General features: G+C 39.0%; 2 protein-coding genes across 20 annotated transcripts in view; one reads left to right on the top strand and one right to left on the bottom strand.

Annotated features, from left to right (window-relative positions):
- ESRP2 (epithelial splicing regulatory protein 2) overlaps nucleotides 1-21,430 on the top strand; it is a 188,320-nt gene extending 166,890 nt beyond the window's left edge. For 12 of the 18 annotated variants that reach the window (XM_090149863.1, XM_090149855.1, XM_090149865.1 and 9 more), the window contains 13 exons: nucleotides 164-277; nucleotides 2,089-2,203; nucleotides 2,949-3,047; nucleotides 3,169-3,223; nucleotides 4,411-4,521; nucleotides 4,705-4,837; nucleotides 5,011-5,053; nucleotides 5,510-5,811; nucleotides 7,362-7,583; nucleotides 8,443-8,641; nucleotides 9,438-9,630; nucleotides 10,617-10,794; nucleotides 20,049-21,430. In XM_090149863.1, coding sequence (XP_090005989.1) covers nucleotides 164-277; nucleotides 2,089-2,203; nucleotides 2,949-3,047; nucleotides 3,169-3,223; nucleotides 4,411-4,521; nucleotides 4,705-4,837; nucleotides 5,011-5,053; nucleotides 5,510-5,811; nucleotides 7,362-7,583; nucleotides 8,443-8,641; nucleotides 9,438-9,630; nucleotides 10,617-10,794; nucleotides 20,049-20,207 — 1,923 coding nt within the window. In that variant the 3' untranslated portion in view covers nucleotides 20,208-21,430. Of the gene's footprint in view, nucleotides 1-163; nucleotides 278-2,088; nucleotides 2,204-2,948; nucleotides 3,048-3,168; nucleotides 3,224-4,410; nucleotides 4,522-4,704; nucleotides 4,838-5,010; nucleotides 5,054-5,509; nucleotides 5,812-7,361; nucleotides 7,584-8,442; nucleotides 8,642-9,437; nucleotides 9,631-10,616; nucleotides 10,795-17,392; nucleotides 17,505-19,927 lie in introns of all 18 variants that reach the window. The other 6 variants (XM_090149871.1, XM_090149870.1, XM_031614963.2 and 3 more) reach the window with 6 other exon arrangements.
- Nucleotides 21,431-21,533: 103 nt separating this feature from the next.
- LOC149916118 (uncharacterized) lies at nucleotides 21,534-23,684 on the bottom strand. Of its 2 annotated transcripts, none has more exons than XR_016470846.1 (2): nucleotides 22,253-22,609; nucleotides 21,534-21,998 (listed from the first exon to the last, which is right to left on the bottom strand). XR_016470846.1 is itself a non-coding variant. In XM_090149874.1 (2 exons), the coding sequence occupies exons 1-2, from the start codon at nucleotides 23,656-23,658 to the stop codon at nucleotides 21,891-21,893; spliced, it is 336 nt and encodes a 111-aa protein (XP_090006000.1). In that variant the 5' UTR covers nucleotides 23,659-23,684; the 3' UTR covers nucleotides 21,534-21,890. The 2 variants fall into 2 exon arrangements, 1 of the variants encoding a protein (XP_090006000.1); XM_090149874.1 differs by lacking the exon at nucleotides 22,253-22,609 and adding an exon at nucleotides 23,431-23,684.
- Nucleotides 23,685-24,291: the final 607 nt, after the last annotated feature.

Genomic DNA, 24,291 nt, shown 5'->3' on the forward strand with positions numbered 1-24,291 from the left:
TGCATTTTACTTAGGAGCTCACATCTGTTCTCTATCATGTGTTTTCAAAAGTTATGAATTATTGAGCTTTTTACCTTTCTAAAAGAAGAGTTTTTATAGTTGTTTGTTCTATGCATTACGTGTGTCAGTCAGTAAATGCAAGTTATCTCTTTTTCTTTTTCAGTTTATTCAGCTGGTATCCAGTGATTTGAAAGTATTTGGAAGGAACTCTTACACCCTTTGCAGCGATGGCCAGTTACTCATTCGACAAGTCCTCCACCCAGAAACATCTAAGAAGGTATGAGATCAGAACTGACGTGAAGAGCACTACTGTGTTTAACTGTATTCTCTGATGTCCTTAATCTGAGTTTGAGATGAGCAACACAGTTCCACCCTGGGAACTGTAGTGCTCCAGGAATACTTCTGATGATCCCCGCCTTGTAGACTACTAGTGTGCTTCAACACTTATTCTAGAAAATCAGCTAGAGTACTAGAGGACACCCAGAGAAGTGAAGAAGAAAATAAGGAAAGGCAAGTTAGAAGAAGAAATACAAGTTGCCTGTATTCTTTGTTGTAGTGTGTGATTACAAAGGTCTAACCTCAGTGGACATGATAGAGAAGTACTCCTCAGTTTAGGTTTGAATTAAGTCATTGGTCATGAGCAGGGCTACGTGTTTGTACCAAACCTGAAATTGGTAGCAGCCATATGTCAGTGTCCTATAGAAAGTAAACATGCAGTCAGTAACTTGTCTTGGAGAATGGCAGTTGTTTCCCATCTATATTTATTCAGCAGAATGTTGTACTACACCTTATTTGCTACTCCCACACAAAGCAGCAGATCCCAATCAAGCCTGATTTGCACAGGAAGAAGAATCTTGCCCTTGTGCTGGGTTGTGGCTTCTGAGTTAACCTGCTTGACAGGGTCTGAAGAAACCCCACAGGAATGGGAGCAGCTGGCACTGAAGCTGATCAGCTGTGTTTTTTTCTTCTCTATAAGTGTACTGGTCATGCCGAGTTTCTACAAATACTTGTTTGGCATCTGTGTTGTATTATAAATCATAACATTGTGACTTTTCCTAAAAACACATGCTTTTGTAGGAATGAAACACGGAAACAATGATATTCAGTGTTCAAGTGCGTTAGCGTTGTTTATTTCTCTTTCAGTATGCCATCCTGCTATATGGATTGTGGGTAATTCTTTGTATTTCTGTCTTGAAACAAATGAACTAAAGCAAAACAAACAAAAACAAACAAAAAAGAGTATCCTGGAACTGGAACTGCCCATACCAGGTCAAGCAATGGACATGCTGACATTCTTAATCTTCCAGTACTGCATTTCTTTCTTTTTTCTCTTTTTTATTTTCTCCAATGCATTCTCATTTGCTGCAGTTTAGTTTTTCCTGAACACTAAATGTTATTAAGCCTCAGAAGTTGGTTCTTGGAATTGCTAACAAGGGCTGCTTTGTGATTTTTCTCAATTATTTATTTTCAGAGCAAAGGCAAACTTTCATATAGTGAAACAGAGAGAGTAAGAGAGAAAATATTAACAGAACTAGTTCTGGTGTATAACATGGGGACAGGAGCCAATGTTCAAATGAAAGAATGCTTAAATATTTGTTTAATAACGTTATATAACTGAAGTTGTTATCAAATACGTAGTAGTGAAGAAGGAATGCCTTTAAGTTGATGCAGATATTTTCTGTATTCTGACAATATTTATATGTACTGTTACCATGTCTTGGTACGATATCGCTTTTAAATGTTGCTGCAAAAGAGAAAATAACAACAATATCCTAATGGGAAAGATGTATATAGTAGGAAAACCAGTTTTGGAGGGTTTTGTGACTTTTTCTAGATATTTTCTAGAGTTGTTTTGCATAGGTCTACCTCTCAGCAGCTACTTGGGTGTGCTCATTTAGAGATATCATTCTGTAAGACTGCAGTGTTTGAACTGTTCCAAAGGGGGGAAAAAAACCCAACCTGGTCTATCTTAGACAGGCTGATGACATGCAACTATGTGGTTCTTGAGATGGCATCATTCGGTCCAGAAATACTGATCAGAGTGTAAAGGAATGTGTACAACACTTTTTTTTTTTGCTTTCCTTGTAGAACTTCCTGCTGTCAGAGTGCTTCTATTCCTTTTATGATCTGCGCAAAGAATTTCACACATGCTACCCTAGTTCAGCCGCCGTGAAAGACCAGACTATCAAGACCATGGCAGAATGTATCCTTTTGCTGCAGCTTTTGCAACAGAATTGATTTCTCTTCTTTAGGTTTTATCCTTGTGATTGTTATGGGTTTTATTCTCCTAAATTAAGATGGATGGGTTTTAAAAAATCTCATGGTTGTGAAAGCAAATTAATGTTTGCTGAAGTGAATGTTTGTGTGTGTGTGCGTGCGAGGGTCTGTTTGTAATGGCTTTAAGCTTTGCTCTAATAATGGAATCTAGACCATATTTAGTAAATTCACTAAGGTGCACACAAACACTAAAATAAAACCATCATTTGCATGTGTATTTGATCTTAATGGAGAGAAATTTAGCTATCAGTGGGCCTTTTTAGGCCTGCAAATTTCCAGTGTTTGGAGACAATTATTATTCTTTGATTCTGTTTTGTTTAAAACAAAAAACTAATTGAAAAAATGGACAAAATAAACCACTTCTACATCTAAATTTTTGGAGTAATTCTGCGGCTCCAGAAGAATGTGGTTAAAGTTCAATTATGTTTGAAGTGATAGGAATTTACTCTACTTTTTTTTGAGCTGTTAACACTATCAGTAGTTCTCAGAATGTTGACTGTGAAAGTGAATATTAACCAGTTTGTGAGCACAGTTACAAATGCCTGATGGCCATGTGTCCCTGTGAAGGCTGGTATCACTTGATTATCAATTTTGTGCTAATAACAGGAAAGCCTATGGCTTGTTTACAACTATTTGTTCAAGTCTGTTATTTTCTATGATTGGCTGTTCAGATCTAGGCTTAGGGACAGATGAAGCAGAGGAGGACTTTGGCGTGTGGCAAGTAAAAACAATGGTGGCTATCATTTTCAGCATGCTCTCTGAAAATTGTGGTAAGTGATCTATTCATACAGAATGCTGAAATTTTTTCTTTCTTGATGAATGGACAGTGGAACTGTCATTCTTAAGTAATCTCTGACCCTGGTTATGTTTAAACTTCCCGCTTTGTTGCAGATCACATATTTACTGACCCTGAAACTGTGAAATACAAGTATGAAACAGGTCCTTGGTAAGTGCCTTTGTCACAGCTCATTACAACCAAAGCTGAGTCTCATCAGCAGCAGAAAAATCTTGCAAATGTTTCCCTGCTGTCATTATGAAAGTAGGTTGGCTCCTGAGAAAAGTAAGAGTGTATTCAGTAATCTGGTGCACGTACCATAGCTGGTATATTGAATTCTGTGTTTTAGTCTGCCTTTAAATCCACAGCAGGTGAAACACTTTGTTCACTGGTTTCTGTTTTGAATGGGAGTGAGGTTGACTTATCCTAACCAATCGTGAAAAAATATTTGTGAACGCTCCTTGTGTCAACAGGGGTTTGTGCACTCTGTATGGAGCTGAACTATGTAATACTGTTGAAGAATTATCTATGAGGCTGTAGCTGAAGCAAATGAGAAGAAAATTATTTCAAGAGACTGCTTAAGGGGGTTTTCTGTCTGACAGAAGCGTAGCTTACACTTTTATGAAAGCCTTGATGCTAATTATTTGTCTAGCCAAAGTGTGCCTGGACGTATTTTTATATTTTCAGTTTGTTCTTTGAGTGTCAAAATGGAAGCTATTGAGTAAAAGAAATGTTCCTTACCCAACTGGGTGTTTTTTCTGTTCTGCCTCTTCAGAGGCTCATCAAAATGGGCATTTCCTTGTACCATATCTTGATCTGAATTACAGCTTTGGGATATTTTGACTGTATACGGGTCTCTTGCTGTGGGCTCATTTTCTAGACAGGCAGCTCTGCTTTTCTATGATCTTTCCTTTTTTTTTCTCGTTTAAATTGAATTTGGTTTAGGCAGACAACAAACAGAGCAATTCTCAGTTTTCAAATACACTTCACGAACTCTAGAATCAAACATATCAAGCATAAATAATATAAATTAACATTTAGGACTGCTTACACAGGATTTGGGATAAAACCTAAAGATTGTTAGAACTTCTAAATAAAATTTGGAAGCTCCTTATTACTTCACTTTGGGACATTCTTATTTTTCTTAAAGAACTGAACGTGATGACAACACAGTGCACCTTGGGCATTGTATATCTTAAGGGATTATCCCAGTTATCTTTTGTTTTCTTTACTAAAATGAGCAGAATCTCAACTATGAATATACTCTGGATTTTCAATTTAAATGAGTTGTAAATGAAAATTTGATAAGATAATGGGAAACCTAGACAAAAGCTTACATCTTTTTCTTTTCTGTGCAGCAGCAAATCAGAAACAGTGGATAGTGAGACAGTAATACGTGCTAGAGGTTTGCCATGGCAGTCTTCAGACCAAGATATTGCCCGATTTTTCAAAGGACTCAATATTGCCAAGTAAGAAGATAAGAACTTGTTTTGCCTTTATCACTTTCTTCAACATCATGTGTTTTTAATATGTAGTGCACTGTCTCTCAGAAGTCCATCCTTCTAATATTTCCCCTGTGTGGAAGCTGAGAAAGTGACTAACAGCATGAGATCCAACATCACACTTCTTAATTTGTTGGCTTTACATTTCAGAGGTGGCGTGGCCCTTTGTCTGAATGCTCAAGGAAGAAGAAATGGTGAAGCATTAGTTCGATTTGTCAATTCTGAGCAGAGAGATCTGGCACTGGAAAGACATAAGCATCACATGGGTAGCAGATACATTGAGGTAAAAAGTAGCAACTTGAAACAAATCTTTTAAAAGCAATCTGAATATTTTAGTGTATGATTTTGAAGGAGAACAAGGTGTGCTTCTAAGTTGCTCAAAGCAAGCAAAATACACTGTCTCATACATAAAAGAGTTGAATGTTTAAATTTTCATGTATTTTTTTTTTCTTTAAGGTTTACAAAGCAACTGGGGAAGAATTCTTAAAAATTGCAGGAGGTAAGTGATCCTGGAGCTCAGTGTTACTTTCATAAAAACAGTGGTAGTTCTGATTTTTCTCTTGGCTGAGGGCATAAGTAATTCCTGAAGTAGCTTTTCCTGTTTTGCTTTCTAAGAATCCTTGACCCTGTGAAATTTTGCTTTCATTTGGTTGACTTATAGCTGTGAGCATTTGGGCTGTGATGTTAGCAGACTCAGTTTGCTGAGGGAAGAGGAGCCTTTGCAGCAGAAATATCTATGTACCTCACAGTAATGTCTTATTTGTTCCAATTTCATTAAAATATGAACAACTTTAAGGATAAGAGAGTCTGCTTTAAAATCAGTTTGGGAGTAAGTAGTGCTTCTGGTCTTCTGTGGGTTTCTTGCTAGCTACTTACTGCTGTGTTGCTCCTTAATGTGCTTCTGCTCCTATGTTCTGTGGAATTGGCTGTCCATACACTCTTATCTTCGTACTAGGTACCTCCAATGAAGTGGCTCAGTTCTTATCTAAAGAGAATCAAGTTATCATCCGGATGAGAGGTCTTCCATTCACTGCTACTCAGGAGGATGTTCTGGGATTCCTGGGGCCAGAGTGTCCAGTCACAGGAGGGAAAGAAGGACTTCTCTTTGTCAAGTACCCAGATGGCAGGCCCACAGGAGATGCATTTGTGTTGTTTTCCTGTGAAGAATATGCACAGAATGCACTTAAAAAGCACAAAGAAATACTTGGGAAGCGTTACATTGAACTCTTCAGGAGCACAGCAGCAGAAGTTCAGCAGGTTGTAACTATTGGCTGTGAAACTCAAAACTTAACAGTTAAAGATTCCTTTCAGTACTTGCACACAGATATCCTGCGGACAACTGTGGAAGTCTGATATATACTACAGATGTTAAGCTCTGGGAAGAGAAATGTGCTAACTGATTGGCAAGGAAAATTGTGCAAATGGTTTTTTTTCCTTGATTTTTTTTTTACTGTCACATCTCTCAGATCATAAAGTAATTATTGGATTATTTTAAATAATTAAATCAATTAATAGAAAATAATTTATCTGAAATCTGAAAAATAATTCTAGAAATGTTCAAGATTGATAACACTGTAGTAATACTTGAAGCACTGCAGTTGTCTTTAAACTCGTTTCCCATGCACAGAATTGAATGCAAAATTTAAATCTAGCTACATTAAAATAGCTTTTGCTACAGCTGTTTTGTTGGATGCTAAGAATTAGCTGCATGTATTATCTGAGGTCTGGCGAAGGGAAGTGAGATGTTTTCCTGAAATAATCAATTTCATTTTTTTCCTCCTTTCCTTCACCAGTTCCTATTACCATCTTCTTAAACCAGTGAAGCACCAGTTTATTTTGGCACCACCAACTTTGTACTGAATCACATATTAAGTTTTTCTGCCTGACAGAGTATTTCTAGACTAATAATGCCAAAAAACACTATCATTAGATTTCATCTGGCCTTTGAGAAAACAGTGTCTGTATTTATATAATTTGTAATATATATGTACACACACACACAATATATGTATCTTTTTATATATTTCTGGCCTGAAATGTGTTTTGAGAATAGATTCTTGAAAAAAAGACCTCTATTGAGAGGAATTCCATAGGCTGAATCATTATTGACAAAGCTAAAGCTTTGTAATCTCTTTATTTGGTGCCTCTTTCAGTGGAATGTAATTCTGATAATCACTGTTAAATACGTCTTTCAGCAATAGATCCCAAAGTAAGTTGTTCCCTTTGTCACATGGGAATGAGTCAGGAGAAAATAAAATGTTGAGATTGAGGTCTCCTATAGCTCTTACCTTCATTTTAGAAGCCCTGTGCTTCAAGACGGTTTTTCTTGTTAAACAAGAGTGTTTGTTTATTAACCTGTTAGCTTTATGAATGAATTAGAGCTAGTCTTTTTACTTGTCATTTATTTTCAGGTCTCAGTTCTTTTAAATTGGCTGGTTTTAATTTATCCTAATCTAAGAAAAAAACTGTAAGTGGCAGTACTGATTTATTAGTGAAAATGTTGTTTCCAAATGGTTCTTTTTGGGATGGTCAGAAATGAGCTGTTATCTTTTAATGTGATGAACTTACGAAAGTCTGTTATTAGAGTCCAACAGGTTAAATATATCAGATCTGAATTGTCTTCCTTCTGAGTTATAAATTTTAAGTGCCCAACAGGAAGCTGTCCACAGACATCTGTTTTAAGAAGATGTTTTTCTCTGATTTTGGAAATTGATTTATTTAGATGTATGAAATAACGTTGTGAAAATTGATTTGTGCTTAACTAAATGCTGGGTAAATCTCTATCAAAGTGTTTTTTTTCCTTACAGGTACTTAATCGATACATGTCAACTCCTCTTATTCCCACCCTCCCAACTCCCATCATTCCTGTTATACCCCCACCATATACAATTGCCACGGGTAGCATACGGGACTGTGTCCGGCTTAGAGGCCTTCCTTACACTGCTGGCATTGATGATATCCTGGACTTCATGGGAGATGCCACAGCTGATATAAAGCCTCACGGAGTTCACATGGTCCTTAATCAACAGGTAACAGCACTGCATGAAAACTAACTTTCTGGTTATTGAAGATGATTAGAAGTCATGGTACCTTACCTATTACTTGCTATGCCTCAGGTCTTCTATAGTTTTGAGAAAATACTTCAGTGTATGTCTTTTCTTCTCCCACATTGCTCCCTCCCTTCTGCATACATACCTGTTTTTCTTTCTGTGCCTGTATGCTTAAGGTAGGGGAGGATGATGCTTGTGGCAGAACTTGTTAGCAATAGCTTTGTCTTGGAGGCTGCCTTGAAATAGTAGATTTGTGTTTCAGACAAGTTCTGGAAATACACAAAATAGAAATGGCTCTTTTTTTTTTTTTTTACACTCAGTGGTAGCTGCATTGCTTAAGTGGCATTTTTTGGTCTTTTTCTAACATGATTAAAGACTTCTCGGAGTTTAAAGGAACTTGCTTATTTAACTTATGTTTTGGATGTATTTTATTGGTGCAGTTATGAGGATATTTTTTAACTTGTCTTCCTGTGTCAAGAATAAGCACCATTGACAGAAACATTGAGATGCTATTCTTTATGTAAATAAATGAGATCTACAGCATCTTCATCTCCTGGAGATGTTTGAAATTCAAATAGAAAAGACCACATGTGGCCTGATGTAATGTGAATGTTAGCTGTAGTCTTTTTTTTCCCTACAGAAGAAGGTAGTATTAAGTTAACTGGGTGATGGATACCTGAGTCTTGCCTTTTTACTTCTAAAATAATTATTGGCTTATTAGTACTAGATACAGAAGAACAATATGGGATGTAAGTATTTAATCTTAGGACTACTTGCATTTCTTGTGTTCTGAATGGTCAAATTACACATTAACTTATTGTTTTTCCCTTTTCCAAAGGGACGGCCATCAGGTGATGCTTTTATCCAAATGAAATCTGCTGACAAAGCCTTTATGGTGGCTCAAAAATGTCACAAAAAAATGATGAAGGACCGTTATGTGGAAGTATTCCAGTGTTCGGGAGAGGAGATGAACTTTGTTTTAATGGGTGGCACTTTAAATCGTAGTGGCTTATCCCCACCGCCATGTAAGTTACCATGTAAGTCTGCATTTCTTCTGCTCTCTGCTGCTAAAGGCTGATATGTGGTAGGTGCTGAAGCTTTGTGGCCTTTCACCTTTTGACTTGGGTTTTGCCGTGATCAATAATCATTCATCTGTATACATGCTGAGATTGGAATTGTTCCCTCTGGGCAATAATGGGACTGATTGGAGGCATTTTTTTTATTGAATTTTCGGTGGTGCATAGAGGGCAGCAAGGCCTTGCCAATGAAATAGTTGCACACTTTGCTTTTTTGGGTGTACTGTTCTTCTGAGCTCTGCAGTGGACTTGCTTGTTGTGAAATCTACTTGGAATTAGAGGGATTTTTAAAAAGGGAAAAATCCTGTACTGTAGCTGCCAGTGAGTGCTCTTGCTGTCTTGCCTTGGAGCATTAAGAAGGTACTCTTTGGGTATAGCTAATTATGGTTCTCTTGTCCCACAGAGTACAACTTCTGTTAAAAAGAAGAAAGGGTGTGTTGGTTTGCACGCCTGCTTTCTCTGTGCACATGGCTTTATGCTTTCTTTGAATAACTCTGAAGTTCCCTACTTACTATTTACATATAGACAGGGATGCTCAACTCTTGGAGTTGTGAATTCTTAAGAACAACTCGCTTCAAATGCCACAGTTTTCATTCATGGTAACGTGGCTGAGGGAGAGGGTAGAGAGCAGTATTTGTATGCGTTCATAAATCATACCCAGATGTTATTAATCTCACTGGGATGAACAAGTCCTTTCTTAAAGCCAGGGATCTGCGTTCTGACTGCTGTTTGTTCTTGTATCCTGGTTTGTTTTTAGGTCTTTCTCCACCAGCTTATGCTGCTTTTCAAACAGCAGCTGTGATCCCAGCAGAAGCAGCGCTTTACCAGCCACAAGCCCTCTTGCCAACAGCAAGGACTCCCCAGGCCTCAGCTGCTGCTCCTCCAGCTGTTACCTACTACCCAGCTCAGGCTGCTCAGCTTTATATGAACTACACAGCTTACTATCCCAGGTATCCCCTAGTCTCAGCTGCTTCTCTTGTCATTTTATCGCAGTAGATTAGGCAACTGTGTAATTACCTTTCAATAGCTATTTAAATTGTACATCTCATGTAGATAGTGCTAAGAATTTGTTGATCAGTGGAGGCAGTAGCCATTTTTACTACTCTGTGGCCTTTTAATGATGCTCACCCTTCTCCATAGGATCTGGTTGAACCACGCAATAATGTAATTCTAATGTTTAGCAGCGTTTTTGGCAATGATGTGATGTCATCAAGGCAGTTCTATTTCTTGGCTAAATGAGAAACTGTGTCTCTACCGTCTTCTCTTATCTTGATGTTGTACTTAGAATACTGTTTTCATACTGAAAGGCTTATAAGAGATATGTACTAATTTAAATGTCTTAAATCAATGAGACCAAAGAATACTTTGTTTGTATGCAAAGCAAGTGATCTCCACCTTTCTTTCCTCACTGATGTTATCAAGATGGCTCACTGAATTCTGGTGGTTGGATCTGTGGGAAAATAGTTTATTGACTCTTCCTGGGCTCATGATGCTTAATAGTCTGAGTACACGGTAACTTGCTAGATGGGCCTTGAATGGAGATGCTACTTTACTCACTTTTTGTGGCTTAAAAGCACCAGATTTTTGCCCTCGCTTGGTTTTCGTTCTACAATTTTTCTCTCACGCTTTCTTCGTGGTTTTGTTAATGATCTTAGAAATCATCTGCAGCTCCTGTTTTTCTCCTCCCCAATGGAATATCTGCTTTTTTACCTTATCAACTACAAATGCTGGCTGTTTTCCTCTGTCCCTTCGGCAAGTCATCAAAAGCTGAAGAGAAGTTAGAAAAGTTGACAAAGTTTCCATATCAAGGCTGCTCGTTACCTTTTTTTTTTTTACATTATTCTCATATTTGAACTTTCAGTTTTTTCTATGCCTGCTCCAAGTACTAAAATCAGTTATTTATTTTCATAACAATTTTGCCTCTTCTCTCTTACAGTCCTCCAGTATCCCCTACCACAGTGGGATATCTTGCAGCTCCTCCAGGAGCTGTAGCTGCTGCTGCCACTGCCACCCACACTCCACTTCTACCCCAGCCTGGAGCATTAGTTCGAATGCAGGGTTTGCCATATAACACAGGAATGAAGGAGATTCTAAGTTTCTTCCAGGGATACCAGGTTAGTGTGCAGTTGCTCTCCCGCCCTGATGTTTTATTTATACCTTTGAGTAATGATCAAACCGAATGAGACTGTGCTTTTGGAAATTGATCAACATACAATACATACAATTTCAGTGTTCCCTATTTAATTGACAGGCCATAGTGTAGAAGTAAAATTAGCTCTACTTTTTTATTTTTTGTTTGAAGGCAATGATCTAGTGCTCACATGAAAGTCTTAATTGTTAAAGGCTGACTGCTCAGAGCGAAGTTCTAGTTAACAGGCTGCAATGCAAGTCACCACATCCAGGTTACAAAAGAGGAGAGATGCCAGTGTCAGAATCTCTTGCTTGGGCCATTTATTTTGCTTACAGGCAGCAGCATTTTGCATTACGACTATTATAACTGCATCATACTGCAACCTGAAGAAAACTGTATTCTCCAACCCGGGTTATACTGATAGGAAGTATGCTAAATGCTGCTATAGGTAACTTCAGTCAGTACCTGCTTCTTCAATACTGTATCAATGGGAAAAGCATATAGAAATTTATCTCCTAGAAGAAAATAACAATAACAACAACAAAAAAAAACCCACCATGTGCAAATACTTTTTCTCAGCAGTATGTATTTGAATTTGTGGAATGGGTCTTTTCATGTCATCACCTTATCATCTTGGAGGATGTTGTATCTACGTATATCCATGTTTTGCCATCACATACTTACTAAAATGGAAGATAATTGAGTGTGGTGTGTATTCTGATGAGTATTTATCTTGTTTGGGTAACAGCATTTGCACAAGTACCAAAGCTTTCCTCAGAAGCCCTGATTTAGAATCTACTTGGTGTGTCTCAAATGCCTGTTCAAGTGGTATTCATAAAAAGGCGGCCGTTTTTGCATGAGTTTGTCTTACAAAATTCAGTAGGTTGGTTAACAGAGGTATTGTTAAAGGCTGGAATGCAGGGGTTTTGTTTTGTTTGTTTTTCATATCAGCAGTTAACATGAAACATTCAGGCATGATACATTTTTTTTGTCCTGAAGGACAATTGGCTGTAGTTTGTAGAACCAGGTATTTGCTGTGCAAATGCATGCGGACTGTGAGCAGATGCTTAAATATATAAGTTCTCAGTTTTAGGTATTTGGAAGGTGCATGCCTCTTGAGGCACCTCTTAAAATGTTACGTTTATGTTCACAAATAATTTGGCATACATGTTTTTTTTAGTGGAGAAATGTGAGGGTCAATTCGTAACAAGTGTGCTGAATATTTGACACTTAAGAACATGCTAAGCTTGGTTGTTTCTTAAGGATTTTTCTTCAACAGAGCAACTGCAGAGTTAAAACTGATTCAGATGTTTACGGATTTATTCCCTTTTCTCTCCCCCTTCTTACACCTCCTCCCCAACAGAGCAATAATAATTTGTTTCTTATCTGTTGATAATTCACTCTTTTTCATCTGACTGGGTTTTTTGATGGATGGACAGCGGTTGAATTGAAACCTTAGCTGAGGACAGTCTTGTTTCCTAAACTGAAATTCAGCTAGAAGTGTAAGTGTGCTGTTGAAAAAGGACATGGTCCTATCCTGGGAATAGAACAAGTTGGTGACTTCCAATATCTGGCAGTGCTGTCATCCACTACATCTTCAATTTAGTGAAGCTGGACTTTGGGTCTGGTACTGTGTTTGACCTTTCACTTTTTTTCTGCATTTAGAGTAGCTTGTAGCATTTGATTGCACAGTTAAATGTTTGAAATTAATAGAAATTTTACCACAATGTGAAAGCAATTTATATTCTTCTGCAGCAATCTCCTGTCGTCATCAGTTACTTTATTAAATTGGTCACCTCTTTGATTTATTTAGAAGATGTTGTCCAAATGAGATCGGGTTCAATATCTTAAAGGAGCCAAGGAATTATTTTGAATTGTTCTTGGATCCCACATGTGGTAATGCTAGCTTTATAATCCCTCATTCCTTTAGGGGAAAACTGAGGTGGTGATTTGCTTTACTGGGACAATATTGAGTCTCTGGAGGAAATACTAACTTGCCTTTTTTTTTCCCCCTTCCCCTCCTCCTCATGTTATGTATTTCACTTACTGCTGCTGCCCAAGGATGTATTGCTCGATGCTTCTGGTCATTTATAAAGTGAGCCCTTGATAATTGTCAGTGTTTTGGGCGTGGTTTTAATCTCTGCATAACTAATTGATGTTGGTATTCAATGGGCTTGGGAAACAGATTGGAGAAGCTGAAATTGAAGGGTGATTTTTTTTTTTTTTTTTCTCTTTGTATGTCCTTGTCTGAAAGGAACGAGTTTTAAGTTCGAGTTCCTGCTTTATGCTCTGTTTTCTTCCTTCAGTCTTCGTGGGCTCCATATATTGCATGTATGCACACGTTGCTATTGAAGTGAAAACACCTTCTGTACCAGACCTGCCTCTTAAAAGACAGACTTTGTGTATAATGGGCTTCAACAAGCTGGTCTCAACATCAGTACATGCTTCTAACAGTAAATAATGTAAATCTCTGCAGATCAGCATTTTATCACTTATTTCCATTTTCACTTATTTTATCAGCACAATTCTCTTGTTGAGTGGTCCACATCGATTTCTTCTTATAGTTATGCTTTTTTTGTTGTTTTTTACCATTGAAAATTCCTCCTAGCTTGCATGTGTTTAATGCATCTTGCATTAAACAATCTTAGAAAGCTTGTGAATAATCTTAATAGCAAATCTTGGAGATAGTAACTTTCCCAATCACCTTTCTGTATAATGTTATAGTGCACTGTAACATTTACAAAAGCTAGTATTAAAACTTTCTGATATAGTAATTACTCTATGTTAAACTGTTGTTCGGTTGTTTTTTTAAGTTGTATTCTGTTATAGCTGGGCCAGTGATTTCACTCCAGTCATGTACTGGATGTGTAGCTAAAAGATGCTTGAAGAGAAGGTAACAAAAAAAAAGTGTTTATAATTAAAAGTGGACAGTGGGTTCTTTTAAAATTGTAGTGGGCTTAAGTGCCTTTTATCTGCAGCTGTATAGAACTTCCTGTGTATTAATCCTCCAATTCTTCAGGGACCCAAAATTCAAGACTTGCTGAAGTGGGGAGTTGTACTTAAAACAGTAGTAAGGAGGTAGAGGGGGAAGGATGGATGGCTAAATTCCAAGAGCATTAACAACCTTTCTCCCTTATATCAGGACAGCAGGCTTCATTGTTACAGACTTCTTAAGGAGTAGTTTTTTTTTTCCTCTGAAATGCATGTTTGAACAAAGAACTATTCTCTCTTTCCATTGGATTCCTTTTGAAATCTGATGCTTCATAGTCGGACAGGGATACCCCACTGTCTGTGTGCCCCTTCTTGGCCCAGCACCTCTGGTCTAGGGAAGGAAATAAGGGGATGTGATGGAGAAATCCAACTTACTGTTACTTTGTTAGGTGGCAGCAAAGGTGTTACTTGTTTACTCCTGTGCATCTCACCATAGCATTCTGTTCTGCTTTGTTCCTAAATTTATCTTCTTTCTGAAACTTTGTTCTTGTAGGTAAAGCATCTGGTCATGGGACTAGTGAATTAGTGGTTACAGTTTTTATCAGTTGCCTCCTGCATTTGATGCTGCAAAGTAAGAGTGTACTTCAAGCTGTGATTTTGGTCATCTCTTTTAGGAGAGAAGAGTTGGTGTTTATTATTTTCTTAATATACATCTGCCATTTAATATTGTTAAAGATTATTCTAATACATACTATTTAATATTATACTGTTATTTAATATACATGAGTTGAAATGTCTCTACCAATTCAGATGTTAATACCTAGAAGGATAGATGTACTTGCACAATAATTCACTGGCTCTATTAAGAAACAACACATTCTTCAGGAAGCATTGTTTTGCTTTACTTTTGACACTGTTTGTCAATGTCCCTGTTTTTCAGTCCCTTTTTGTTCAGTATGTACGCATATTCCTTCTGCCATCTTGCATCTCCCCTGTTCCCACTGAGTGGGTGTGGGGGAGAAATTGCTTTTTCTGAATTTATCTGCATCCTCCCTCAGTAATTCTGGGGAAATAAGTCTCTCCTGTTAATCTTTCATGAGCATGTGAGAACAACATATCCTATTAAATTGGGTAAAGGAAGACTCAGAAACATATTTCTTAGATTAAGTAATGGCTTAAAATAATGTTGCTGCATTATTCCAGTAGAACACTATATTTAATGCTATATTTGATGCAGTAAGTGAAGCCTCTGAATCACAGGATCATTTAGGATGGAGGGGAACTGTTCACATCAACTTTAGCCCAGCCCTCTAAGAGCCATGAGCTCAGAATGTGAAAAGGCAGCAGTCTGAGGAAAGAAGCTGTGTTTCAGTTCAGAGAAACAAAGAAAGTGGGACTGAGATGATAGAGAGGATACTGGAGAAAGGAACAGTGATGTCTGCTTATAATTTTATTGCATTTAAAGGACAACTATAGCAGGATTTCTTATTGAGTGTTTGTAGGGTAGAATTCAAAAATACAGTATGAAGTTTCGTATTGTCTCAGTGATATTTATGGCAAGCAAGCTCTAGAACCTATCTCAGTGAAGTTGCAACTGGTCATACAAGGGGTTTAAATCACTGGGTGGAATTTCTCAGATTTAAATGGAAGCAGAATTTGGCCACCAGCAGAACAGTATTTTCAAATGGAGCACTGGGATTATAGATTCACCCTGGACTTTATGCTGTTCATCCTGAGTTGTTTGATGTTTTTATTTTGCTTGGGTTTCTAAATCGTGAGCAGAATCAGAAGTATTCATGATTGTGTTTTTAATCAGGCAACCTAAGGTAGGCTCTATTTCATTCACGTGTTTTTGTTCCCGCGCTTCTGTGTCCTGTCTTCATTTGCAATACTACTTTTTGTGTAATCTGTAAATCTGGAGAATTTACTGTTCCATAACTTATGCTTTAATTAAATGCAATCTCACTTTTGCTTCCTGTGATTGAAAGCTTCTTCTATCATTAGGTATTTTTATTTCCATTATCTTTTTCAGGCCTGTGGCTAGGCCTAAGCTACAACTTTGATGTTTCTCTGCAGGGTAATTTTCCTACTTTTGTGTTTTCCTCATTGCTTATGTTTTGAACACTCGCCCTCACTAGAAACTGTAGACCTTTACCTACTGTACATCTACTGATAATCTGAAGTATGTACTATCTTGAGACATTCTTTCCAAAGAGTAAACTTACATTTTGTAGATTTGTTTCAAGGGCAGGTCTGGGAACTGATAAATCTAATATTTGCACGTTCTGGTTGCCCTGGCAGAGACTATCTGGAAAATACTTCTTATATTTGTCTTTTACTTAATGGCATGGGTCTAGATGTAAGAGGTGGCTAGAAATAGTAGTAAAAATTCTGAGAGGCTCTTTTCTTTTTTGTTCTCTGGGCTCTTGGTTTTTGTTCTCTGTGGAAGGTGTATACTGTGATGGTTGATTTGGTTTTGTTTTTTTCTTCAGCTTTGCTTTGGATGAATACAGTGTGTCTTGTACACCCAAGTATAATATCATTTCCTCCCTAAGCTGGCAGGAGACTTCCTGTATTATAGAAATATCAAAGAAAGCAGTATGTGTACTTTGTGTGCATTTAGCAATCTTCTAAAAATATTAATGCAAAACCATTTTGGGGGACATAGAAAACTCTCCTTGCCACCGAAAGGTTGTTCTGCAACTTGAGGTTATGGTAGACGTTGTCATCTGGATTACAGGAACCACTCCAGTAGTGTTTGCAGCATGAGCAAGTATGCTCAGTCCTTTTCCAGGATGTGTTAGTCTGGAGAGACAATGAGAAAGATGCAAAACAACGGTCCACGTTTCCCAAGATAATCTTTCTGATCATAGATCTCATATTGGCACCAGGTTCCCCAGCAGCATGCATGATAACTGTTCAGATTCAGGATCTCAAATATTTCTTAAATAACCCCCACATATGTGGGGTTTTTGTCTTCTATTCATTGCTGTGACTGTACTGTGCAGCCAGTGTTTTTATTTGAAATATTCTATTACAAGTCTATTGTGTTGCAGTTATACTGAGTAGCTTTTCTTTTTTTGTGTGGAAATAAGCTATATTAGTATAAATGCTTTAGAAACAAATCTTTTAAGTACCTTCATGCTGGGACATTGTTTTTGTTTGACTATGTTGATGAAGTCTGTATAATGCAAGTATTTTATACAGCTGAAGTGTATTTAGCATTCTACACCAGAGAAGCTGCAGATTATTTCCGTGACTGCATAGAAGATCTGAATGAGATCTGTACACTTCTAATCCCAGTATGCATGCTGAAAGATGCTTAGCTGTCCCAGTGAAAGTCATTTCTGGAGCGTGATTGTGCAGACTTAAAATATTTGTTAACTCAATTTGTTAATTAGGAGCAGCTCAAATACACAATTCAGATATTCCCCACATGCTTTTACTGCAATTCCATTTTACAACCAGTAATTCAGTTGATGGTTGTTTTTCAATCTTGCTTAAAAATAGCATCTGTCAAATTCACTGTCTCCTGCCAGTTGTTATAGCTAATGCTCTTAATTGTGGTTGCAAATGACAGTCTGTGTGGCTTGCTGTACCAGAACTGTTCCTTCTTTTGCTGATTATCGTATGTCACACTTGTACTATAGTATGCACCTGATGACTACAATGGCCTTATTCAGCTGAGCGAACAAGCAAGGAGTGTGTTACAAGCACCGAAAGAGTGGGTCTGTTTGTAACTCTTTGTAACTTCCAAAGAAGGTAAGATGCAACTCAAAGAAACTGGATCTCCAATGGTGTATGGGAAGCGAAAGCAGGGCTTCTTGATGCAGATTTTGTTTTCTTTCCCCCTTCTTGGCTTGCATCGGATCCTTGCTTTAATCTTTTGCTTTTGTCCTATTAAAAAAAAAATCTACTAACCTAAGCAAAAAGGCCAATCATGATGGAGTAGCTGTGGTGAAGGTGGTGTGATTGCTTGCTTTTGCTCAGATAGTGGGTTAGCCTTCCAAAAGTGTGTGTTTGTTTTCGTGTAAAGCTTTCAGACCAGTATCTAAAATACTGGTAGATGGTCATTTTTGTTGTTGATATGACTACAGAATGTGTGCACAAAATTCCCAAACTTCTGGATGTTTTCTCTCCCTCTTGATCTCACTAAAGGATTGTGAACTACTTATTACTTTTTTTGTTGTTTTTAGGAGAGATTTTTTGGTATAGTGGCTTTCTAATACAACAAACTACATTTGCTAATGGCATACTTTAGTATTACCGTATACTTTGTAGAGAAATGCCATTGATACTTAGGTGCAATTAATCATTTCCAATTACTATTGTATTCCATTCAAAATCCTACTGATTAGTTACTGTGGGATTTTTTCCCCTTTTGGAGGGTTTAAAAAAAAAAGAAAAGTTTCAGTACAACAAAAGGGTAATCAAATACTTTGCCTTAATAGCAGTAAGTTCATGCCCTCCCGTAATCAACATAACTACTCTCATATAACCAGCATTTGCTCAGTTGTTTTCGAATTACTTGCTTTATAATGTTACTGTTAGATCTGCTAAGGAGAAGATGGAATAGAGGCTACGTTTTCTGTGGCGTGCAGAATACCTGTTACTACCTGGAGCATTTTCTTATTTATGTAGACTTGGACAATCCATTTGTCTCTCTTGTTTTACCCAGATTTTCTGGAAAGCCAACCAGTAATAGGGTTCTAGTGTGTATTAGATGGAAATGGTCTTTGACTATAAAAGAAGTTGTAGAGTAGCTCAATGTGAATTTTACACTCTTCAAACATTATAGATACCACTCCTGCTGTCTTCTGTGCTCAGCAGTCTAACTGTGCTCCATGTATGTTTTCAACTGATTTTCAACAGCATTATTTAACTTACACAGAGGACCAATAAAAAATAACTTGCTGTTACAAGGACAGTAGTGAAGAGCTAGTTTAGAGTAGACTATCTTATCTCAGATTTGTGCAACTTTTCTCTTTGAGCACAACATCATTCTGGAATAAAACTGAATTTATTTCTAAATCTGAACTGGACTTCAGACATGATGTTTTATTTGTCTTCAAATTTCTTCCTGCATGCCATTTCTTAACTAACTATATAAAATGAAATGGATGTGAAGTCTGTGCTAGCTGTCCTTATGCATGCTTTTAGTTTCTAAAATATGTCGTTGCTTCTATCTTTAAGAATAATCTTATTGCCTGCCAAATGCTTGGGTTTGCGAAGCTCTGGCATGTGTTGCTTTATTTTTCTATGTTTGAATGTAAACTAATCAGAAACTTCTTTTGATAATAACTGAGAAGTCTAGTATTCATTTCAGACAGTGAGGCATACATGAATTCTATTCAACTTCAGTATTCTGACCCCTCATGAGCTCAGGAGGGCATATGTCACATGGACTTGAGTCAGGCAAATACTCCTAAAATGGTTGGCCTTGCAGCATAGCTTGTGTGTTTTGTTTGGCACTGAATTCTGCAACAGACTAATCTTGTATGCTGGGCTTTTTTTAATCCTTCAGTCTTTTGGTTTTGAAATTTCACTCAGATCCATTTCTGTCCAGTGTACAAGTGGGACTTCTGAACTTAACTGTACAGGTTTTCAGTGCTGTAAGAAATGGCTGGGTACCATAGGGGAGCAGACACATCTGCTTTAAACTCAGCATTTTGAAACTTCTTCCATATCAGGAACTGCAGGTGCATTTAATTTGCTATCCTGTCTTTTTCTTAGCTTCCTTAAAATGATTATAAAGTTTTCCTTGATTCAGTAAGATTTGGTGCAGTACTTCAGCTTTCTTTCACTAAGCAGTTTTTTTTGCTTTGTAAACCTGGGTTAAGATCAGCTGATCTTCCCAACACAGAACTGTAATACCTCTGTCTCTTTTTGTAATCTTTGCACGCAAGTATTCACATGCTGTTACAGCCTTTGTCAGTTGGCCAGTAGTCCGCATACTACAAGAATTACCTTCTGAGTGCCTGCGTTTTCTTGCTCCATTAACCCTTTATTAACGTCTAAGTCTTTCTGGTCAACCTTTAAGCTGAATTACTTCTCTAGCAAAAAAGCTGCATGGAATTATGTCTACATCATTCTGTTCAGTACACCAGCAGAGTAGGAACTGCTGCTGAAAGTATATTTCTGTTAATCTTTGGTCTCTTCTCTTTTTTTCTCATTCTTGCATCCAGAATCTCTTCACTGCAAACACAGGAGTGGTGAACTTGATACAGAGAATGAAAAAACTGCTGTTCCAGATGTCATCTCTGGTTTTAATAGCACATTTCCTTTTGTCTTCTTGTACCGTTGCAGCTCCACACAGATTCCATCCTCATGCTTTACAACTTTAGTGGCCAGCCCAGTGGAGAGGCATTGGTGACTTTTCCAAGCCTGGATCTAGCTAAGAGAGCAGTGGCTGAGAAAAATGGACAGCTCCTGGGAGGCTGCTGTGTAGAACTGTTGCTGGTCTAACTAAACACTCTCTGGGGCATGGGGAAGGAATGTCACGCTGAACACTGTGCCTTTTACAAAATAAGGAGTCTTCCCTTGCCACCCCTGCAGCATCAAATGTGCCTTTTCAACATGCTATGTTGGAATGTAGAGTGGTACATGTCCTGTATTTAATTTGAAAAAGGGTGTATTGTATGCCAAAGATAAAGCAACAGGAAAATGTATGCAGTTGAATTACTTATTCTGTTATGTACTTGTTTGAAAATAAGCAAACCCTTTATTGGCAACTTGTTAATTCTGAAGACAGTCTAATAGCACTTCAGCTATCGCAGCCATGGGAGAAACCTATTGCCTGTTCAGTAGCATTTGAAGTGGAAAGTGAAGCTTGAGTCATTCAGATTCTTCTGTGTTTAGTTTTTAAGAGTTTACAATTGGCAAAGTGTCTGTTTTTTGTAGAATTTAAATGTCTTTATAAAGGGCTTTTGGAATGTGTAGTGTTCCCAACTCAAAGCATGTATCTTTTTTTTTTCATTGTTCTTGATTGGAAAATACCAGGATGCTGGACCCCAAGTACAGTTGTGTTTTCTCATGTTTTCGTTATGTTGTTTTGCAAAAGCCATATTTGTCTTTCCTACCAGCATACTGCTGCCAAATATGTAAAGCAAAAAATAAAAACAGTAGCAAAAACAGAAGAATCCTCTGTGCCCAAACATTATTCCCTACCCCAACCCCAAATTTTTAATTCTCTACAGGACAAAAATGGCACATAAACCTGAGTACTAATAAGTTATATTTTTTTATTTAAGCGTAATAGCTTTCAAATACTGTATTAAAAATTTTGCTCTAGTTTATGTGCATGCAATTTGTTTACATCTTTAAACTACTTTATTTGTATATTATGAAACAACAAGATATGTTGAAATCTAAATTCTCTAGTGCATGCTTTTTTCTTTTTGTGTGTATATACATAAGCTAGAAGTACTTTGTCATGTAGCATGTGTTTAAAAAAAAAAAAAAGACATCTGCTGTAGAAGCACTAAATGACTTTGTTTTTACCGTGCCTTACTTCAGAACTATTCCAAGTGCAATACCAGCAGAGCAAAACATGAGTCCTTTTGTGACATGTTCATGGATGTCTGGATTGATTTTTTTGTTTGTTTTGTTAGCGTACAATGCGTTGTACTTAAAGGAACTGAATGATGTATGCTTCTTTATATTACAATGAATAAAAGAGATGCTTACGATGTGTGTTGGCTTTTGAAAGTAACTTATATGTTGCTTTAATGTAATTTCATGGGGCATCATTTTCTGATAATAACCTTTTATCTACTTCTCTGTTCACCCTTGACTCCAGAGAATGTATGTATTTTGTGAGGGTGTATGTAGGGGCATCTGTTGGTTTTTAAATGTTCTGGTAAGTATAGTAAACACTTCTTTTTCAGTGGAACTCTTCTCAGTGCTATAACAGTTCATATGCTCAGTTCTCATTCTGGTGCCAGAAGAAATTGAGCATTGAACTTGAAATCCAAAAGCACACACAGTTTCCACTGGTGATGGGTCATTCCCTTTTCTGTGCAATCCAAGTGCTGCTTTTTGTCATGACAGAGCTCGATATAGTTTCTGCAGGAAAAAAATGAAGGGGGGAACATCTGATTAAGATGGTTCAAATCAAACACACCCAATTATCTCATGCCACAGCTGCTGTCAGCGTTCCGCCTCCCAGGTGCAGCCTTGCTGCTCCCAGCTGTGATGGCTGATGCTCCTTTGGTGCTCTATGGAGGCTGTCAGCAGCAGGCCCGCTTCAGACAAATCCTGCAACCAGAAACAAATCGGAGAGGAACTTTCATAGGAGATAAAACCACGCCATTGTAACTACTGCTCTCCTCGTGTTTCTGAGGAGAACAGATGATAGAAACTTGGTTAGCAGACCGTTGTTTACACTGTTACATTCTGCCATACCACAGCTGACCACATCTCGAGGCCGTCAGCTGAAAAGTCTTGTTTTTCTCTTAACACCCCGCATTAAACCCGCGATTGTCTGTTGTCTGAAGCGATGCTCCATTTACCCAGGAGCATCTCCTCCTTCGGCCCCTTTCCCTGCTCCTAACTCGCGCCTTTCTGGACGGCCGCAGGGCTGAAGGAGGCGGCTGCTGCCGTTCCCGCGCGCAGCCATTACTCCGCTGAGGGGGGCAACGGCCGGGCGCGGGAACGGCAGCAGCGGGACCACTTTTCCGCGTCGGTTGCCCTAAGACTGTCGGCTGTAAGGCCGGGGTTGGGAGAGGAGCCTCGAGGAGCCGCAACGGGCTGCGCTGACCCCCCTCAGCCTCCCGTGCCGCGTCGCTTCCGGTCCGGGTTTCTTCCCTCGCCCAGCAGCGCTCCACGTGCTCGCGAAGCTGCCTTGCAAAACCCGGGTAGGCGAGGCGCTGGGGCGGGGCGGGGCGGATACGAAGGGCCGTGGGAGCGGGGCGGCTCGTGGCGCTGAGGCCGCGTGCTGCCGCTGAGCTGGGCGGGGCGGCCGCCTTCACACCCACAGCTCTGTGCCCACAGCTCCGTGCGAGCGGAGCGCGGCCTCCCTTCGCGTGCTTTCAGGTGACGGCTCACAGCGCTGGAGAACTCACGGTAAGGTCGAAATTTGGTTTTGTTGCTTTTCTTTTTGTCTTTGTTGCGCGCGTTTATTCCTTGCAGTTGAGTTTTTAAGACGTGCTACGTCACAGAGAGGCATGGAGGAGTTTATTTGTGTGTTCCCCTTTGCTTGACGCTGATAACTGTACGTGGGAATTACTGATGCGTTTGTTTTGTCCTTTGGTGTGCTGCTCCCGGTTTGGAGAGAAGATGCCATGTGCTTGTTAGCTGAGATTGAGGTGAGTTGAGACTGAAGAGCTCTGAAAGGCAGCTCCCTGTGCTCCTGGCTGCAGCTGTGCTTCTGGCCCAGGTGCTCTGTGCTGGAACTGCTTCATCTGCAGAGCAAACTCTCACCCTGTGATAAGTTTTGCTTGTTTGTCTTAATGAAGATAGTTTCATTAGCTGGTTAGCAAATCCATTCCTTATTTTTTGAAGCACTCTTTGTATCTTTGGCCCATTAAAAGCAAATCAGAACTCTTGCTGATTTGCTGCTTGCATCCTGTTCTGTAGAGATGTGCGTTTGGCAAAGTCCACGTTAATAAGTTTGGGGGCCGATACAGCATCTCCTAAGAGTTGGTTGTACCTAATGGTGGAAAAGCCTGAAGCAGAAATCTCTCCTCACCTGTGTCGTGGTCTGCCTAGCGACAGGAGCCTCGAGATTTCCCAGCTGCATCAGTGGGTTTCGGCTGGGCGCTGTGACTCCGTTAAGCCGGCCCTTTGTTCGCTGCCTGCACTGAGCCGTGCTGCCGCTAGGGGGCGCCCTGCCACCGGCTGTGCGAGCGGCGCGTGTGACGTGCGAGCGCGTCGGTGCGGCTGCAGCGGGAGCTGCGTGCAAATGGCGATGTGCCATCCGTGTCTGCTGCTCCTACAGGCCGAGGTCATTAAGTTCACAAAAAGAAAAAAAAAAGACTTTTTTTTTTTTCTTAATTTGTACCTGATTTTTGTTGTTCTCAGTTTCTTAATTTTTATTTTAAATGTTTTCTGCCTACGGTGGTTCATTTACTGTTGTTTGACAGAGGTGCTTAGAAACGTACAAAATTGCTCAACCAGAGGAAATAATCACTATGAACTGACAGTATTCATAAATTGTCTTTGTTGAGGATCTTGTGCGCACTAATCACTCAGAGGACAGTATGTACACCATGCAGAAAGAAAGGTCACAGAATGGCCAGGGTTGGAAGGAACCTCAAGGATCATGAATCTCCAACCCCCTGCCACATGCAGAGCCACCAACCTCCACATTTAATACCACACCAGGCTGCCCAGAGCCCTATCCGACCTGGCCTTGAGCACCTCCAGAGACAGGGCATCCACAGCCCCTCTGGGCAGCTGTTCCATAGTAAAGAATTACCCCCTGACGTCCGATCTAAATCTTCCCTCCCTCAACTTAAAACCATTTCCTCTTGTCCTGCAGTTATCTACCCTTTCAAGGAGTTGATTCCCCTCCTGTTTATAGGTGATGGGGATGGTCATAAAAAACAGG

This window comes from Phasianus colchicus, chromosome 13, assembly GCF_987193195.1.
Source record: "Phasianus colchicus chromosome 13, bPhaCol1.hap1.1, whole genome shotgun sequence".
Lineage (NCBI taxonomy): Eukaryota > Metazoa > Chordata > Aves > Galliformes > Phasianidae > Phasianus > Phasianus colchicus.